This window comes from Danio rerio, chromosome 8, assembly GCF_052040795.2.
Source record: "Danio rerio strain M-AB ecotype USA chromosome 8, GRCz13ab, whole genome shotgun sequence".
Lineage (NCBI taxonomy): Eukaryota > Metazoa > Chordata > Actinopteri > Cypriniformes > Danionidae > Danio > Danio rerio.
Genome location: NC_141028.1, coordinates 52,280,596 through 52,296,789, shown reverse-complemented (window position 1 = coordinate 52,296,789; position 16,194 = coordinate 52,280,596). Strand labels below are relative to the sequence as shown.

At 35.6% G+C, this 16,194-nt stretch overlaps 2 protein-coding genes across 2 annotated transcripts in view; one reads left to right on the top strand and one right to left on the bottom strand.

Annotated features, from left to right (window-relative positions):
* grk5l (G protein-coupled receptor kinase 5 like) overlaps positions 1–16,194 on the bottom strand; it is a 785,510-nt gene that overhangs the window by 509,846 nt on the left and 259,470 nt on the right. The gene's annotated exons all lie outside the window — the stretch shown is intronic.
* Positions 5,813–15,291, top strand: praf2 (PRA1 domain family, member 2). Its single transcript, NM_001017698.1, is given in 3 exon segments — positions 5,813–5,998; positions 10,865–11,082; positions 14,163–15,291. Coding segments are annotated over 3 exon segments (537 nt in total). The 5' UTR covers positions 5,813–5,819; the 3' UTR covers positions 14,303–15,291.

Genomic DNA, 16,194 nt, shown 5'->3' with positions numbered 1-16,194 from the left:
CTCAAATGATCCGGGAAACGGGCCTGGCCACGGTACGGATGGCATAGTGTGAGTAGACCCTAAGCCCGAAACTGAAAGCGCAACGTGACTTTTAAGGGACTGTTTCATATGGATTTATTAATCATTCTTTCTGTTCAGTGAACTCAAACTGCCGTAGCTTAATACACAAACCCCTCACTGCATGACAACTGTGCAACTTCAGCAGACCTCCTCATTCCTGCTGCACAAGGGCTTTATGATTGTTTATGAGCGTCAAAAGTGGCTGATCTGTTCGGCGAAATATCTGACTGCGTGTCCCCGCATCCCCTAAGGTCTAAAGCAAAATAACTAAAGAAATGTCAAAAGTGCTGAGCGAAAGCGCTTACTGAATAGCGCAGCATCGATGACGTAAGCGATTGTAACGTGAGTGCAGGCTGTCAGGGAAACCGGAAGGGGGGACAATCGTGCTTTATCCCGGTTCGAATCTACTGTACATAGTGTGAGTACGCCCTTAAGTCAATTAAACTCTCTTACATGGCTTCATCAGTCTTACTTACTCAGCTTAATATCTAAAGCAGCATTTGACACTTAAAAAATAGGACATTCAAAAGTGAATTTTGTACAAATGTGTATCTTAGGTCCATAACAAAACCATTAAAAATGATCTGTCTATTATTGTAAGGTCCACCCAGTTGGTCCAATGGAGGTGTCCACTGGTGGATGAGGGTTCATAGCCTGATCGGTCTTTCCAGTGCGCAATGATGATTTATTTCAAATTTAACTCATATCTGACTCCAATTTGAATATGAGGTGGTTTAGAATAATAATATATTTATCTTTCATTTTATCTGACTCCAATCATTAAACATTAAGAAGATTATATCAATATATAATTTTGACAAATGTTTGAACCTTTTATCTTCACTCGAAACTATTGCATTTGTTCATTTGGGTGCTCATGTCGCTCAGAGGAATCGCCCCGGCCGATGGCGTCCCTCTCGTTCACACTCTTGTCAGTCTTGAATATTAAACAGAGGTAGATGATTACTACTTTTAGATGGACGCTCCCATGCTTGCTCATTCTAAAGTGTTTTTGATTAGTCCTCCTTAGATGTACCCTTGAGCAAAGACAAAATCAGAGGTAGGGCTATTATTTTAAATGTAACCGACTACTGTACTCTATAATAATTTTGGGTTAGCTAAGCCCATGGTTTCCCATATACACTTAATTTAGAATAACATTACTTTCAAACAAGGGTCAGGTACCCTATCTCGGTTAGTTGTGCAACTCCTTGTTGTCCTGGATGGAAGTTAACGCCCTTTCCACCCAAGTACACTTGAATCAATATCAAGAGTCAGTCAAATCCCTAAAAATATAATTAGTGTGCCCAATGCTCCATCTCAGCTGGATTTTAGTCTGTCTACTGACCTGACACAGTAAGTGCGGAAACAAGGATACAGCGTAATCTACTAGAATGAATAATTACAGAGTAAGCAAAACATGTTCAAACATAACAATTTAATAGTCAGGTAAATGTGTATTATGCCAATTCATTCAGTCAGTTCATAAACAATCAATACAAGACATCAAATTCTCAAAGATAGATCCAAGATCCATGCATATCTGACTTCAAAATATACATAGCACGGAGCGTGGAGCTCCACACTATAGGCTCATCTTATAGAATCGCACCGAACATTTAGAAACTTTCCCTTAAGTATTAAATCCAAGAATCTCCTCGGGAAAAGGGGTGTGTTAACAAAAGGCATTTGCATTTAGTGGAAGAGTTTCTGCCTATAGGAAAGGCTCACCCTTAACAGTGGTTCAAAAGATACCTGAAGTTATATATTTATTGTTTTGATTATGTCTATTTCTGAGGGAATGAGACCTTTGTACCAGTCGCACTGAGACATTTCAAATGATATCAAACATAATAGATAAAGTGACTTGGATTAATATAGAACATTCATATTTTGTAATGACCATTCTGTGTGAGTAGAGTGAAAAGGGGCTGAGTGACCTAAGGGTGTTTTGGAAGATGTTTCAAATGTAACCGGAGGAAAGGAGGGGAGCTAGTTTTCCCGCATTCCCACCTGGTGTGTTGTGGAGCCGATTGTCTCTGTGTTTTCTGCTCATATTTGAATTGTTAAAGACATCAAAGTATTTGTGGTATCTCAAGTCTTACAATTATCAACAAAAATACACCTAAAGTCAATGCAATTTCATAAGGATTCATATAAAATATGACTGGCCTAACATGACAAAAATGGATAAGCCTATAGCAGTGGTCACCAAACTTGTTCCTGGAGGGCTGGTGTCCTGCAGATTTTAGCTCCAACCCTAATCAAACACACCTGAACAAGCTAATCAAGCTCTTACTAGGTACACTTGAAACATCCAGGCAGGTGTGTTGAGGCAAGTTGGAGCTAAACCCTGCAGGGACACCGGCCCTCCAGGACCGAGATTGGTGACCCCTGGCCTATAGTGTTTGTAACTTTTTTTTTTTTTGATGATCAAATTAATTATTACATCCAGGTCTTTGTGCTCGTCTAATGTTGCCATTTTATTTCCAGACACTAGGTCTAATAGCAACAAAAGACTAACAGAACAATACACACAATATACATTAAAAAAGACAGTTATGCCAATTTATTATCAAAGGTAACTAATAACGCTCCTCAGTAAGCCTAGAAATTATCAACATTAAAACTGCTATTCTTAGAATCTCCAGTCAACAAATATACTTATAGATCAAATTTCTCATCCAAGCAGAAAATGATCGAACTCTTACCTTAAAAAATAATTCACTTGCACTGCACCAACCAGGTTTTTTAAGCGGAATCATTATACAATCACTTTACGTAACTTCAGCTTCTGGAGACTCTTTTTATTTTTTTATTTTTTTTAATTTTACCACAAAGGAGCTGTTTATGTTCTAAAGAGGTTTGCATTAACCTGCTCTGAGCACATACTGTTGAAGTCAGAATTATTAGCTCCCATAAATTATTAGCCCCCCTGTTTATTTTTTCCTCAATTTCTGTTTAACGGAGGGAAAAATTTTTTCAACAGATTTCTAAACATAATAGTTTTAATACCTCATCTCTAATAACTGATCTATTTTATCTTTGCCATGATGACAGTAAATAATATTTGACTAGATAGTTTTCAAGACACTTCTACAGCTTAAAGTGACATTTAAATGCTTAATTAGGTTAACTAGGCAGGTTTGGGTAATTAGGCAAATCATTGTATAACAATATTTTGTTCTGTAGACTTGAAAAAAAAGTAGCTTAAAGGGGCTAATAATAATGATGATAAATAAATATTATGATAATAAAATGACCTTAAAATTGTGTTAAAAAATAATAAAAACTGATCTTATTCTAGCCGAAATAAAACAAAAAGGACTTTCTCCAGAAGAAAAAAATATTATCACTTGCTCTGTTAAACATAATGTTGGAAATATTTAAAAAAGGAAAAAAAATCAAAGGGGGGCTAATAATTCAACTGTATAAAACAATTATATAACTTTAGACTATTTTTTACATATCATTATCAACACACATATCCTCAGTAAAGAAGTTCCCTAAATATTTAACGGTTTTACTAACATTTAACATGTGCCCTGACAAATAAAAATCTGGAAAATCATATCTATGTTCTTGTGGTTCTGTTTTAAAATGGCAACACTCTTTTAGTATTATATTGGACATCATATCTCTTTCCATAATGTGCACAGATATTAAGCAGCTGCTGAAAACCAATGCCACTTGGGGAAAAGATAACCAAATCACCAGCATACTGTACATGTAAGTTTAAGTTGAATAACTTTATTAATCCCAGCTGGGGTAATTGCATTAGGGCAGTAGCATCATGATACAACAAAGACATAAAGAGACAAATCACTTACAAACAATATTAAATGGGAGGCCTTGGGCTCTCGGTGTTTAAATTTTATAGGCAGCAAATATTAGAGCACTATCTTACTGGCAGAGGGGTATTCCTGATGAAACTTTCTCTGTGACTGATCCCTCATGGCTTAGATTTGAGACATTATCTTTAACTACATCTTGCCTCCGAGTCTTACTTTTTGTCTAAAGTGTCTCCCTCATTTAAAACATTATTTTATTTATCATTTAAAAATTATTTTTTTCTTTGTCTGTGTTGTCTTGTTGGTACATTATGTAAAACCGTTTAAAATAAAATATTTTAAAACAAAAACAAACAATATTAAAAAACACAATCCAGTAATGATGTATTATTGCATTGCCAAGCACACAGCCAGTCCTACAGGCACGTAATACCGCAGACAACTCATTCATGTAAACATTAAAAAGAGTTAGTAAAAGTTCTTTGAAGTACTCCATTATACAATTTATATGTTTCTGATACAGAATTTCCCCACTTAATCGGCATACTTTAATTAGCATAACAGTAAGTTAAAATTCTTAAAACACTATTTGCTATTAATCTTTGCTTTAATTTACTGGAAAGCTTTTGATGATTAACCCTATCATAAGCTTTAGAGGCATCAATAAAGTCAATTATAACCATATAATTTTGCTTTTATACAGATCTACTACTTCCTTTAAAGCATAAATGTATACATCAGTACTTAATGAACCTTAAAACCAAATTGATTATCAGTGGTTTCCAGATATGCAGCTAATATAATTCCTTCCAAGTCCTTCGACACCCTCAATGTGACAAGGTAATGTCACCTTACTACTATTTATTGATCTTACATCCTTCCAGAACTCATTCACATTAATACAGAATAAATTTTCCACCATTGAATCAGCTCTCATCACTTGTTCTTTTTTACTAATATCACAAACTGCATATTTATACTTAGCATAAGTCAACTTTTTCAGGCCAAAAAGGAGCCCTTGCATAGGCCTAACAGCTATATTCCATTCCCTAAATATTTCCTTGTAGCTTTTTTGTGATATGCTGAGACATTCCTTTTCCAATCAGGCTTATATGATTGCTTGCTATAGAGCAAGTAAGATATGATGTACTAGCTTCATGCACTGACCTCACAATATCCTCATAGATTTTACAAAAGACTACACCATGAGAACAATCATTACAGTTCGCATCTGAACATAGGATTGCATCTATGGGAAATGCTATGGCTTACTCAGCAAAATGTCTGTTTTATTATAATAGGTTTTAAAATCATTGTCTTTAAGTATAGAACAATTTAATTTTACTTCCAGTCATAATTAATCATGGGCAAACTATCAGTAATAATTAACATTAAAAATGGTGCATGATCACTTATAGATTCACCATTTAAATTGTCACCCCCTGTAACATATCGTAGCCTCAGCAGTATGCAGTGTGCCAGGCTTTACTTAGGTGAACTGTCCTTGGGTAGCATCAATTCACTGGAAAAATTCAAATTATTACCAACAGTCGCAAATTTTTAGTGCATTATTAGAAATATTTCGATTTAAATCCCCCACCACAAAAAAAATATTACCTTAGTAGGCCTTAAGAAGCCGATAAAAGCCATTTTATTCAAATACTGATCCTTATAAGGTGCATGGACATTTAAAACAAATAAATGGTTATATCAAACTTTGCATGAAATATTGAACATTTAAATACATCTAATTTTGAGGAAAAACTGTCAAGTATTATTAAATATCCGTATGTCCATTCAAAGCGAAATGAGTTATTTAAAATAAATCTTAATATTATGAAACACACATACATACAGAAAACAAAATGGTGAGCTCTTAAAGGTTTATTTTATTATGAAGCGGTAGGCGTGGCATCCGTGAAGTCTGTGCAATGCCTGCTGGTAAATGTAGTCGTCGAAGGAGTAAAAATGGTGGATTTCCAACCTCCCCCGCTCAGAACCTTGGACGATTTTCTGCTAAGTTCGGCTCGATTTTCACTGCCTGATGTTCGTAACCTAGATCGATGGAATAACCGGATCATAAACAATCTGCTATACTATCAATCGAACTATTTTGCCACCGCATCAGCCTTTCTGGTTATAGTCGGGTAAGGAAAACAGTGACGTGTTCTTTCATTCAAAGCGTATTTGGTAGTATTTAGTATTCCTCTGTTTTAAATGTATTGTTTTTAAACTTCTCTGTTTATGAATCACATTAGTGTGACGCAATTCAAAGGATTAGATTGTAGCTTTACGTTTTTCTTTTTTGGGGTTTCAAGATCACATTTAGCCATAACAGCATATTGTTTATGATCCCTTGCCTATAAGTTAAATGCCCTACGTTTTATAAATACGCCATATAAACCACGTGATTTAAAGCTACATTCTCATATACTCAGTTAAAGTACTGAGTTAAATTAGAGATAGCTTGCTCTCTATTTATCATATAGGTGTTTGGCTCTGGACAAAAGTATTTTATACACTTGATGGGTAAGTTACACTTGGTTTATTAAATAAGAATATACCCGAAGAAATAAGACGTTCTTATTCAGCAACTTCACAAAGCAACTATTATAACATGTTGTATTGCTGATGATGAAAATGTAGTCCATAACTTGCAACAACAAAGCTGATTAATCACCTTAAACCTTGATTTCGATCACCATAATATTTGAAAGCTTTTTAATCTGCATCAACATATTTAAAAAACAAATCAACAATTTAATACTTTTTGTGTCTTTAATTTTGCTTTAAAAACAACTATATATATATATATATATATATATATATATATATATATATATATATATATATATATATATATGTATGTATGTGTATATATATATATATGTATATATATATGTATATGTATGTATATATATATATATATTTATATATATATATATATATATATATATATATATATATATATATATATATATATATTGTATGCCTCGTATGTAGGTTTCATATTACAACAAAAGTTATTTTCAGTCAGAATTTTACAATAGTATTTAAAAAAAAAAAAAGACAGATTTGGTTGCAATTTTATACATAGACCTGATATTGCTGCATGATTAATCAACATAACATCACATTTGTCAGGGTTGTGTGATCATAAGTAAATCTCCACAAAAGGGCCTCTGAGACCGAACCTCCAAATATGCCCCAAAAAATCCCAGGAAAACCCTATAGTGGTTGGTAAATAAATAGAAGATTTAACTGCTTTTGTTAATTCATCACAATTAATAAATGTAAAGTTAGCAGCATTTATTTTAAAAGACGTAGTTCACGGCAGAAGCTAAGCAAACAGCTGTCAATATCACACACAATTATTATTTTCAATTTGAAAATTGCATGATTATATTATACTGCACGCTGAACGTCCAAGCCTAATAAACCCAAAAGGACAGTATCATCATCTACAGTACAGAGACAGTACTCCTATATTCACAGAGTATTCTTTTGCCACAATGGACAGATGGACCAGTCGGGCAAGGTCACACTAACCCTCAAGCACCCTAGCGAGGGTCTTCATGTTAGCTGTTTTTTCTTGTGCTTCTCATCACCTTTGACTTGGGCCTTTGCTGACTGCACTCTATCGCGTATTAACTTTGTGCCTGCTATGGCTATGTTACGGCAGCAAAGTTTCTTGATTATTATTGTGGAACGAGAGAATAGTTCCTAGAAATCTGCAATATCCATATGATCTTTCAGGAATTAATTATTTGAAAAGCATAAACCATTTCTTATTAGTGAGTTCTGCTGTTTCATGTTTTATTGTTTGTTTAGATTTTTGTAAAGCCCTAATTTACTACCATAATTTTTTCTATTTAGCCAAGACATAAATTGATGTTTTTTTTTTGTTATTTTGAATCATACTTCTATTAATCAAGAATCCTAAACAGTTACATTTATTTTGTAAATAACTTTATTCATATTTTAATCAAAATAAGAACAATTATGAATGATTGAATACCAATAGCAGCTAATCATAAAAGATAAGTTTAACATGATACTTTCAATATCATTTACTGAAGACTGGAGGAATAATGCAGAAAAAATATAAAAAAAATAATAATAAAATATATGTTCTATTTAAATTACATTGCACGATTATATATTTTTCTCTTCTTTCCTATTTTGTACATGTAGTTTTGGCGAGCAGAAGAGACTTTCAAAAACATTAACCAATGTAAAAGGGATAGTTCACTCAAAATATAAAACTATCATTATAATGTAATTTACTCATTTTCCACTTCTTCCAAAAATAGTTTGTTTATTTCTCATGTTGAATACAAAAGACGAAATTTTGTAAAACATTGGAAACATTCTACATAGTGTGTTTTCTCTTACTATGGATGTCAATGGCTAGAGGTTTTCACACGTTATATTCACCTTATTCTACAACGACGAGCAGGCGCAGCCATTTGAATCATTTTGTCTCGAGACTTCCGGTCTCATTCACTTCCATTCATTTTTTGACATTAAAAACTGCTCGTTTCGCTGTTTGATGTTGCAAACTGATGATTTCCTTATTATATTATTCTACTTGGTCTATATAGTCATGCAAACATTTGTTTGTAGAGCAAGTAGTTTGACCGTTTGCTGCCATTTATTATTTCGTAATTTCTCCCATAGGCGACTGAATCAGAAGTTCTAAAACAATCGCGAAAACAGGCGCACTTCCGCATTTTAGAATAAGGTCAATAGTTTGCATTTGTTGTGGATGTCAATGGCACATCATTTGAGTCATTTGTGCTGTCACATGATTAACCAATGACTCAAAAATCAGAAGACTTGTTTACACTAATGCGTTTTAGTTTTAAAACATTGTTTTAGAATGAAAACGAATAACGTCCACACTGGCTTTTCACCTAGTGTTTCTGAACAGCTCTCTGTCCACACTATAATGCTGAAAGCGCACATCATGTGACCACACACATTCTGGCCTGCACTGGAGCGTATGCACACGTCTGAGCTCCAGGCAGTCAGCGGGTCCTTTGAGCACATTTACCCAGATGAGAGCTGTGCATGTTGGACTGCTCATCAAGGATCTACCTTTGGATCTAATCTAATTATATTAGTTAAACGTGATATTTAAATCATCTTGTTGTCTATGTCTGACGACATATTCCCTGCCTTTGGTTTTTTTAAATGAATAGAATTTTATAATAGTATAATTCGTATTTTCAATAAAAATCAAAAGAGGCAGTAATGTTATAGGCTCCGTTTTGTTATGAATATGCATACAGTGAAGATGACGATCTTGGGCTATAAATGTGTAGCTACACTAAGCCTCAACATTTTTGGTGTCTGTTAAGTTGCTAATATCAAAATGAAAATAGGTAGTTCCTTATATCGTTTTTTTTATTTTATTGTTAAGAAAGTGAAACAACGTAGCCAGGGTGATGCGAATGACGTCATAAAGTACACTGTTCCCTTTGAAGAATTACCTGTTGTGTCTTTGTGAGTTTGTTTACTAAACTTGCGAAGTCTGACCTTACAAGGAGACTGAACTTTGTGTAGGCTACTTAATATTGAGGAAAAAGCCCCAACCAGCGAATGTCTGTGTAACCCCGTGACCTTCTGCATGGGAGTCGGTTGCTCTACCAAGGAGGCTAAAGACCATGGCCTCTAGCTTCTGTCCCTAGAGCACCTTTTAGAGGTCAGAGGAGTGAGCTTTACCTGCACAGTACCTACTAGCTGGCCTCCGTTACGCTTACTCCCCTAAACCTCACTCCCATCCGGGTCCCAACACCAATGTAACCCCGCCGGTCCTACATCACCCAAACCGCTCTGAGCTGGTATTGAACCGGCGACCTTCCACATGGGAGTCGGTTGCTCTACCAAGGAGGCTAAAGACCATGGCCTCTAGTGTCTGTCACTAGAGCACCTTTAGAGGTCAAAGGAGTGAGGCTTACCTGCACAGCACTTACTAGCTGGCCTCCGTTACATCTGTTTTAAGATGTCTCCGTTTTCCCCCATCCACATTAACATGGAGCAGCAGTGTTATAAAATGAAAACGGCCTCTTCAGCGATTTAAAAAAACCCAGTTTTTGGTGCTCAAAAACTCTGGCGTAGTGTGGACGGATGGCATAACTGTAGCAAAACTTATGCGTTTTAAAACTAAAACGTGTAAGCGGGGCCTCAAAATTGAACTAATCATGGGTCCTTTTGGCCGTCAGTGTGTTAAGTTTTTATGGGACTGCCTGTGTCACGTGAACGACTCAAACTTGTAGACTTGTCAGAAGAGGTGAGACAAAATAATCATAGTCAGAAGACACAGGTGGACAATTAATGATTGCTTTCTCTTTCTTATTCGTAACTTGTTTGTAGTGTGAGCCAACGTTTGGGCTATTTAGGCAACATTTGAATAATATTTTGGAAAATTAAAAAAAATGATTCGAAAAAAGATGTTCATCTCACTTCCATTCATATGTATGCGAATGTGGCAGACCAGAAACGCAAGCTCGTGTGACAATTTTCGCATTTTGATGCGTTGCAAAGTTCAAGCTTGGTGAACTCTGTCCAGCGAAATTGCATCACATGACTGCGCAAGACCAATTGAACACCAAAACATGACCTCTCTGAACAAATTTAAAACATGGGCTAATCGCTTGCTTTTTTTGACGACTAATCATCTTTTTCAATACCACCCCTTTTCGCAGCAGTTTACAACGTTGCATTAAATTTAGTTCAGTGTGCTGCTAAATCTACAATGCAGATGAAATGCATCTCCATTCCATTTTGGTAGCAATATTTAGTCCAAGCTCCTGATTTAAATACTGGATGACAAACAACACAGACTCCTAGCTTCTGAATACAAAAAAAAAAGTTACTTGCTAATATTATATATAGCATGTATTAAATGGGGAATTTTCTTAAAAGTGCTATGCATGATGTCATTGATCTTTATGTATTAATTTTAATTTTATAAACTTAATGTATTAATGTGTGTAATTGTGTCATAGGTATTTCCAAACACTTAAGCTGATACTTGGAGCAGCAGTTGTCATCATTGTGTTCTTGGGATTTGTCTGGGCAGCTGAAAACAAGGCAGTAATCCGACGATTCCGGAGGAATCATCCATCTCTCTCCCTAGCTGCAATTTTGGGCTCCAGCTACCTTTTCTTGTCTGTTTTAGGAGGGGTGGCTGTTTTCCTCTTTGGCATTGCTTTTCCCATATTAAGTAAGTCATTTTGTTTAACTTGCTTATAGAACAGTGTTTCTCAACCATGTTCCTGGAGGACCAATAACAGTGCATGTTTTGGATGTCTCCTTTGTCTGTCAAACCCTTTACAGGTCTTTCAGTCTTTGCTTATGAGCTGATGATCTGAATCAGGTGTGTTTGGTTAAAGAGACATGAGCTGCGTCCCAAATGGCACTCTATGCACTCATGCACTATGTACTTATGCACTTACACACTCAACAGGATAGTATATGTAGTGTTGTTCCAAATGGCACACTAATATTTTTTTACTAGGCGGAAATTCAAACCGTTTCCCTGATGACGTTTGACGGTTGCCAAATCAGTGAAATGAACAACTTATCAAATAATTAAAAAATTATCAAATAATACCTACCATGAGTATAACCGCATTCACCATCGGGAGGCGCTATAATCACTCTTGTAGGAGAATTTTGCTTCCACCATCCAAAACAAATGTGCGCCCGATAGCTCCGCCCCTTCCGCTACGAGAGCAAACCTGCGGTCGTTGAGTGCATGAAGTGTCCATCATTACACACTTCATTTTAGCGGCTGAATGAGTGGATCGTCCGGGTAATTAAAGTGCACTTATTATTTTTAGAGTTTTCAGTGTGAACACGCTACTTGCACTATACTACAAAATGGCGTAGAATAGTGCATAAGTATGCGATTTGGGACGCAGCATTCGAAAATGTGCAGAGTTGGTTGTCCTCCAGGAACATGGTTGAAACGCTGTTAAAGAACACAATTTCAGTTCTCTATAGATGTATTAGAGCCGCACGATTAATCGAAAAAAGATTGCGATCTCGATTCGACCCCCTAGACCAGGTGCCCTGCAGGGTTTAGCTCCAACTTGCCTCAACACACCTGCCTGGGTGTTTCAAGTATACCTAGTAAGACCCTGATTAGCTGTTCAGGTGTGTTTGATTAGGGTTAAAGCTAAAATCTGCAGGTCACCGACCCTCCAGGGGCAAGATTGGTAAGCCCTTGCCCTAGACTATCTTTATCCAGCATTTCTTCGATTCTGTCAATCATATTTTCAAGTAGTGAAGCAAAGGCGGCCGCACAAGTTTTTAAATTGGTTTACATGCGTTACTCAGCAATGTGGACACCTCCAAATGGTGTTGAAAGAGTCACATACTGTGTATACAAGGTATAATTCACCCAAAAATGTCATTTCTGTCTCAATGTAATGATGTGTTTTCGGCCGCGAAATAATGTGAGCTGACCGTAAGCCGTTACCACAGACAGGGCGGGCGCTTTAGTGAACAGAATCTGCATAGGCTGGGAATAACAGGTGATAAAGTTGTAAATAACATTCAGTTTGTTGCACACAATGATCGTTTGGGAGTCACGCAGGAAATATGAACCGCACTTAGCAGTGAAACCGAAAGCGTGCACATCCTTTAAATGATCATTTCGCATTATAGAGTTATGATTGTGACAAGCATGTAATATGTTTTTCTTTCATAATGAACAAAGAGTGTTGTGCATGAGAACAAATGTTTTACAGTGTCAGTATAACTACTCTAGCCTATATAATGTTGAATATATTGCAAGAGAGACCATATGTATGTCTTATTGTGCAATAATCTGGGGTCAAGCAACCCAATCAGTCGTTAAGCCTGTAATGTCTCTTTACAAACAAACTTTAAAAGTAATGAATCAGAAACCAATTAGATGGCACCATTGTCAAATTCTCAAAAAATATAATTTGTTAAGTTTTGATAGTTTTTTAAAGTTTTTGTTTTAAAAAAAAAACATGTTTAAGTGTATACATGGTCTTGCTCCTAAAGTAGTTTGTGAGTTAATAAATAAATTCAGTAGTTATGGGGCGAAGACTAGAGGGGCAGTAAGTGGGAAACAGAACCGCTGTGGGTCAGTCATCCTTTTCAGTAAAAGGTTCACATCTATGGAATGCCATGCCTGTTCATTTAAAGTTACAATCAGAACTCCGAGTTTTTTTCTGTAAAGCTGAAAGAATGGTTGAAATCTTTACAGCAATGTGAGCTTTAAGCGTTATTCTTTCAGGTTGGTCCCATTTACATTTCTCTTTATCCATATTGACTTGCATCTTATGTTTATGGCTCTGTAAATATTGTACATGTTTGCTGTATTGTGTTTTATTCTTGACTGTTTATTTTATTTGTATTTTTTTTAAATGTAAAGCCTAACCAGGGACGAGGGCTGCAAATTAGCTTTATGCTATATGCCCTATGTACACAACATCGGTTATCTTTGTATAACAATGTCAAGTGTATTGTCCCTGTAAAATAAACAAGCAAATAAAAAAAATAAGTAAAATAATGACAAATGTCTGATTTTACCAGTAGAAAAAAAGGTCTAATAATATTGTCAGTGACAAATGACACACATTTTTCTTAAACATAATAATTTAACTTCAGAATTATGAATAGTTGTTTCATGATGTCATCACTTTACTGTGAATTAACGGCCAGGACAAATTTAAAGTCTGTTCAAGTCCACCATTCAAAGACTATTCAAAATTTAGTATTTTAACCAACAGTAGACCCACACATACTATTATTGTTGTTTCACCATATGTTTGAGTAATAACAATAATAATCATAGCCCACTCATTAAACTTTCTTACATCTATTGACCTTATTCTAAAATGCGGATGTGCACCTGTTTTTGCGATTGTTTTAGAACTTCCGATTCAGTCGCCTATGGGAGAAATGACTAGGAATAATAAACGGCAGAAAACGGTCAAACTACTTGCTCTACAAACAAATGTTTGCATGACTATACAGACCAAGTAGAAAAATATAATAGGAAAATATCAGTGTGCAACATCAAACAGCGAAACAAGCAGTTTTTAATAAAAAATGAATGGAAGTGAATGAGACCGGAAGTCTCGAGCCAAAAGATTCAAATGGCTGCGCCCGCTCGTCGGCGAAGAATAAGGTGAATAGAATCGTGAGTAAATCATGATCTTTATTTTAAGCAGAAAAATCGCGATTCTCATTTTAGCCGGAATCGTGCAGCTCTAATATGTATATTGAGTTGCATTGTCACAGTCCCACTCTTTCTCATTCCAGTGATCCTTGTACATGCTTCAGTAAGACTCCGAAGCCTTAAGAATAAACTGGAGAATAAGTTGGAGAGCATAGGATTGAAGAGGACTCCCATGGGCCTTGTACTGGAAGCGCTGGGACAGGAACAAGAGGCTGGATCATAGCTGTGTACTATAATTAAACTATCGGTCACCACTTCCACACCACAAGTTTTTGTGTGTTTGTGTTTTTTAAAATGAATGTTGTCTTATGAAAGTGCCCCGTGCCCTATTTTATTATCTATACAATACAATTTATAATGCAGTACATAAAGAACAAAAAATGACACTACAGGATCAAGTGTAAATAAGTTGTCCAAAAATAAAACAGCAATATGTAGGTTAAAGGGCAATTTAATCTATTACAAGTATTATTGCTTCATTTTACTGGTTTAATTGTGCCTATCCATTTTTCCACAAATGTTGTCTGAGTAACTCATTTTGTGTACTGTGTTTAAATAACTTTTTATAAGATTTTTTTTTTTAGCATTTCTCTGACAAATGTTACATGACCAAACATGTTTTTACATGTGCCATGAGGGGCCTACCATACATTTTGTAGGATCTCCCACACCGTGCCTAGGTAAATACTTTTATAGCCACACACGTTAGTGACCAAGAATGTATAGTTTGTTTTCAAATGCATTGCACATTATCAATTTTGTTGATAAAGTTTGATCTTAAGTGCCAATAACAGAGATTTTTTTTCCACTGCATGTTGAATGTTTACTACATAAGTTGCGTTTTTGTATTTCAGGAAATGATTATTCATAGTAGTGCTTTTAATCCATAAATTATTTGCCAGTCTTTTCATTTTGGTGGCGATTATTAAACCCCAGCCAACCTGTATATTTGGGTCAAACTTGTTGGGCAACATTAGTACTGAGTGGCATGAGCCCACAATTTGCAGAATATAGATGTGTCTTTTCCTTAAATCAGTAAGGTAGCACTTTACTTGAAGGGGTTTACATTAGACTGACACATTGTATGAATATGAAGGATATTTTATGCATGCTCATTATAACTGTCATTCACTCAAATTTGTAATGTTATTGTCACAATGTAGGATAAAATGTCTTTGTTTTGACAAACTGACATAAACTTGTACATGATAACCTGTCAGTGTTTTTTTTTTATAACTTGTCATAAATCTGTCATAAACATGATATAGTAGATGACATATCAAACTTAAGAAACCACTTACCTTTATGGCTTAACAATACATGAAATTTGCAAAAGGTAATTATGTGGTTGGCTGATATAAAGCCATTATAATTGTGTCATGAATGTTACAGACAAGTTTGTCATTAAATAGTCACTGTGTTAATCTGTCAAATATTTTTATAATAGCATAATTTGTGTTTTTCTTGATCTTAATGCAGTGATGCAAATTGAAATTGTTATTAAAAAGACAGTCAGTAATTTTGATGTTGATATGTACCCCCCAAACACAAACTCACAATAAGAATCTGCTGTTTTAACTTGTATACAAGTTATATACAACTTATATACAAGTTTTGCTAAAAACTTTACACTCATGCAGGTACTTTCAACATTACAAAAAATGGCCTTTAGTCTAAAACGAGTGTTGCTCACTGATTAAACATTGATGAAATGCTGCACAGTGGAGAGGGAAAACCTAGACATTTACAGAGTTTGTGAAGATGATGCTGTTTTTTCAAAGAGTAAATGGTGTATACAGATTTTAATATATTAAAGAGCCCATATTATACATGAAATAGGGTCATATCTTGGTTAAGGCTGATTTATACTTCTGCGTCAAACGCCGGCGTATGCTACGGCGCTGACGCATATAGCCCTTGCCGTGGCTGTTGGCATCACTGACGTGCACCTCTCAAAAAATGTAACTACACGTCGCAACAACGCGTAGCGCAAGCTCTGTGATTGGTCGGCTTGGTAGCACTGACGAGTCTGGGCGGGACCGAGAGCCGCACGAATGGCGCGGGCGATTGTTTATAAGTGTGGAGTCCCGTGAAGGAGCTCCGGGGGGGCTATTT